At 35.1% G+C, this 4646-nt stretch overlaps 1 protein-coding gene across 1 annotated transcript; it reads right to left on the bottom strand.

Moving 5' to 3' along the window:
• Positions 1-1792: 1792 nt before the first annotated feature.
• Positions 1793-3916, bottom strand: LOC111372501 (serine carboxypeptidase-like 48). Its single transcript, XM_022994850.1, has 7 exons — positions 3746-3916; positions 3425-3544; positions 3153-3296; positions 2919-3069; positions 2586-2680; positions 2249-2504; positions 1793-2128 (listed from the first exon to the last, which is right to left on the bottom strand). The coding sequence occupies exons 1-7, from the start codon at positions 3914-3916 to the stop codon at positions 1905-1907; spliced, it is 1161 nt and encodes a 386-aa protein (XP_022850618.1). The 3' UTR covers positions 1793-1904.
• Between the last annotated feature and the right edge of the window lie 730 nt (positions 3917-4646).

The following is a 4646-nucleotide window of genomic DNA, read 5'->3' on the forward strand; positions in this document are numbered from 1 at the left end:
TCTTCTTCTTCTTTTTTTTCTTTTTTAATAAATTAAATGTATATCAAACAACAGCGTTGATGTTTTAATCTATTGCTTTATCATAAAAGTAATGATATATAGCGCTTGCACCACTTTTACATATATCAATGCTAAGCATAGCTAATCTTACATAACTTTACTATTTCAAAAAGCTACAAGGAATTTATTTCTTACCTCAAACGAAGTGATCCAGACTGATGCCTCTTTACCGATTGTTACCTATAACTTTCTAGAATTTCTTGTAGTTTATTACATCTATAATCTATTTTTGCAAGCTTAGTTACAGATAGACGCATTATAAAGTACATCATTTCCAAGCTCAGCACCATTTTCATCTCAAGTCGAACACCTTAATTTCATGTTGGCTTTTGTTTGTGATCTAGTTTGTGACCGTCTCAAGCTCTTCACGCAAATCTTGGCTGTCTTGTTGCATATTGCTTTGTTGCAAGCATATACAGCCATAGTTTCATGTAAGAATTGAGACATTACAATCATTAGTGAATGGTGACCTCTAATGGTACTGGTCCAATTATCTAGATCTAATGGTACCTCCTTAGTGCTTGTTTGTAAAAAGAATTGTAATCTTATTATAATTTATAAATAAAGTTCAACCTCACATTATTAAGTTCAACCACACAACAACAACTACTATTCACTCATTATGAAAACATTTCTTGAAATCCTGATTGTTGGTTTTATCCCTACAAGTGAACAGATAGTAAACAAGTATTATAGTGATGAATAGAGTATTGAGCTCACAATAACTCTGCTTATTTTACTGTAGTTAAAACTAGTTCTAATTGAAAACACGCACAAATGAGATTTTGTATTGGTCTTATTATCAACTAAAATAAGAAATTCAAAAGGAAACAAATCTTGGAGTTCATACAAACAATGAAAGGCACTAGGATCCCAAATCCAGGATTGCTAATATTCTTTCATCATTAATAATCCGTTTATAATCAATTCTTGAATTATGCTAACAATCAATATTTATTAAGTACTAATCTTCTCTCTCGAGGTAAATTAATCCAATTCGTATCTACAACCAAGGTATATCTCTAAGATTATGAAAATACATTTAAAAAAAAAAAAAAAAAAAAAAAAAAAAAAAAAAATACATTTAAAAAAAAAAAAAAAAAAAAAGAAAGCAATACAAATCTAGAATATCAATTAAGATTGCACTGAGCATAAAAATATCTCTATCTTTTTAATAGTACACGTTGTTGTTTAATATAATGTGCTAATGCCGAACCTCTTGGAAACAATATAATTCTCAAACCTCTCGGATTGCACGTTGTTGTGCCATGCAGTAATCATGTGCAATCGGTCTTCCAGAAACGTTGTTAGTATTCGTCTACACATATGGAACAAGGAAATTGTGGGTTAAGGTTGTACAGGAGCATGTTAAGGAGAAATTCGACTTCAGGCCAGGAATGGTTGCTATATATCTGGACCTGAAAAGGGACGACAACATCAGTATCAGAAGACTGCTCGTTACGGTCGTTTTGGACGAGACAATCCAGATTTTACCTGGGAAAACATTAAGGCGCTCAAGGCTGCTAAGTGAACTTTTAGCCTGTTTTTTTTTTTTTTTTTTTTCTGCGGTATGCTTATGTGCTGTTGCACTTGGATTTGGTACATTTTATACCAAACTAAAAGGGATTAAGCAATTTTTTGAAAGTTTTTAAGGTTAAGAATAAATAATAGAAGACTTCATCATGTGATTAATCAAAACTTTCTAGCCCAATAGCGGACATTGTCAGCTCTATAACAAGAACAATAGATCTTTCTGGACCAATCCCTCAATAGGTAAATGAACATGAATTGAGGGAACTTTTATTAAGAAATCATTACAATAATGGGGTTTGTGCAGCTGTTCTTCACAGAGGAATTCCTTGCATCCATCTCTTTATCATTTCTAGTGATGCTTTTGGTTGATCCGCAGGAATCCAGTGACCGGCATTATAGACCTTGAGGAAAGTGAGAAGTCCACTGCTTTTCGTTAACCCCGCCTCCTCTCCATCCACCTTAAATGGAACAGAAGGTGCTGATACAAAGTTTTTCTGTCCCGACCATACCATAGCATCAACCCACCTCGCGTTTCCTGATAATATTAAAACTTAGTTATAGCAATTACATTACAAACCTTGCCTACGTTTTTCATAGTCAGAATTCAGTTAAGAAAAAGATTCACTAAAGTTCGGTTGAAGAAAGAAAATCTTACCAAGCCAGTTGCATTCAAGATCATATTCCCCAGCGTATACTAGTAACTTGACTCCATTCTCTAGTAGTGCAGGAATAACAACTTCGTAATTCTTCATCCAGTCCGGTTTCATTGGATCATACACAGAACGTTTACATGTAACAAATTGTATGTCTCCAACACCAAGTGCTTGTCTAACTGACTCTTGATTTAAGAAATTATTCAATTTCGAGAAGTCATAGCACTTACCCGCACACTTTTTTCGAATATCAAAGTACTACAATAAACGACAAAACCATACGGTCAATAAGTTTAATTTTCTGTCAAAATAGAAGACTGATTTATATGTTTTTCTTACATTTGTATTGCCAGTTATATTAACTATCCTATTGAAAATGTCGGTGCAGTCATAGAAAGCCTTGGTACAAGCTGATGACGGACCACTACTATTGCCTGCCAATGAACTTTTTATCAGAATCCAAGTGAGAACTGCTTGTGAAAGGTTTGCCGTGTGGGTTTATAAGCACATTATAAGTAGCCTTCCCGAGGTCGGCCTGTCTGTCACGTGGTCCCACAAGGAAGGATGCCACTGTTAGGGTCTCCAATGTGCATATAAATCAGGCAGACTTTCCACGAAGACGTAGATTCAGAAGTAAATGTTAGACGGGATGGATTTAGGACTAAGAATTACCACAGAGTTTTATTCCCTGTACACATTGGGGAACTAACTGACCCAGGCTGTTATAATCAGATTGGTTGATCAATTTCATGCTTAAAGCATAATCAGCATATGCTTTGTACTGGATCTCCGGTTCTGTCAATCCACTACCAATAGCTAATCCCTGTTTAAGCATTGGTGAGTTGCACAACTAAACAAGGAAAACTACGACACTAGTTAACAATAGAGATGAAATTCAAGGCTTACTTTCATGTTTATAGGAATCCCTTCTTTATTATTGTTTCCCCGTTGTACACGATCAGCAAAAGCTGGAATATAGTGCCCGGCATATGATTCTCCGATGATGTAAAAATCATTCCTTGCATATTGAGGGTGCGCTTCGAAAAATGCCTAACATTTTATGAATATTATAGTTCCGTCTAAGCTAGTTTATGGTGTTGGACGACAGGCCATATTATATGAAAATAAGTTAAAATCTAAGTCTAGTTTCCTGTAGCTGACTAGACTAAGAAACTTACCTGCATGAAGTCATAGAAATCTACGGCAGCACCCTGAGAATCCGTTCGTATGTCAGCTTCGTCAGAAGTATAACTGAATCCTGTTCCAGTTGGTTGGTCGACATATATAATGTTTGAGACCTGTCGTAGCATATCATTCATGAAAATATCTGAAATGCCCAAATGAATCCTTTCTTCCCAAATAGAAAAAGGAACAGGCTGGGAGGAAAAAAAAAAGGAGTACAGAACTGCAAGAGCAGATGTATGTTTCCTCTTGAAAAACAACATCATTTGGAGTCTAGATGAAAAAGTTTTAATGAGAATTAAGGAAAATGAGAGTACCTTATCCCAACCAAAATCATTCCATACAAGAGATAAGTTGTCTGTTATTTGGAAGGGACCGTTTTCATAGAATAGGGCCAAAGATGTGCTGCATCCGGGTCCTCCAGTTATATATACAACAACAGGGTCTGTACTCGGATTGTTTCTTGATTGAAAGAAAAAATAGAACATCCTGCAGCAATATTTCAAGCAGTTTGACAGAGATTTCCCTCATAAAGCAAATATGAATAGGAATTGGATGGAATTATTCATGAAATCATTGAGAATGACAAGATGTAATTAGGGATGACGAAATTGTATTTTTATTTTAAAAGTCGACTTTTGTTGCTCTTCGTGGAGCTTTTTGGACTAATAGGATTCACTTGTCGGTGCATGCCAAAAGTATTCTATGTTGTTTTTTTGCTGTAATAATGTAAAGAATTCTGTATTGGACATGCAATTGTTCACATAATCAGGTAAACTACAAGGAAAGTTCCCAAAACCTAAAGAACAAATACAAGTTATACCTTGCACTTTTGGTGTGAGGAAGTCTATAATATCCAGCTGTGCGTCCCAAGTATTGAACACAGGTTGGATCACCTAAACAAGGAAATAGTAAACCTTTCTCGACTATTTTTGATTCTGTAAATGCAGGATCTTCTTCAGCAATGTTCACATCAAGCTCAGGAAACAAGTTCAATCCTCTGATAATCTTTTCTGCATGTGTTTTTGGGAATTCCATAGTTTCTGCAAATGAAAGTGTGCAAAGGAATGGGAGAAGGAAAAATAGAGGGAAAAATAAATGAAAAGTTGCTAGTTCCATTGTCGAAAGAATGATTTTGAAAATGAAACTATGGATATGGCGTCTTTGATTCAGAATTTATAGATTCTCATGGGTTTTAAATTCAACAGAATTCGTAAG

Source organism: Olea europaea, unplaced genomic scaffold, assembly GCF_002742605.1.
Source record: "Olea europaea var. sylvestris unplaced genomic scaffold, O_europaea_v1 scaffold1004, whole genome shotgun sequence".
Lineage (NCBI taxonomy): Eukaryota > Viridiplantae > Streptophyta > Magnoliopsida > Lamiales > Oleaceae > Olea > Olea europaea.

Bases quoted from the DNA above. Each gene is read 5' to 3' on its own strand.
- LOC111372501 (XM_022994850.1), bottom strand. From the start codon at position 3,916: ATGTTCTATTTTTTCTTTCAATCAAGAAACAATCCGAGTACAGACCCT. The intron at 3,297-3,424 runs GTAAGTTTCTTA...ATAAAATGTTAG, and splicing joins ATTTCTATGACTTCATGCAG to GCATTTTTCGAAGCGCACCC. The intron at 3,070-3,152 runs GTAAGCCTTGAA...ATGCTTAAACAG, and splicing joins GGATTCCTATAAACATGAAA to GGATTAGCTATTGGTAGTGG.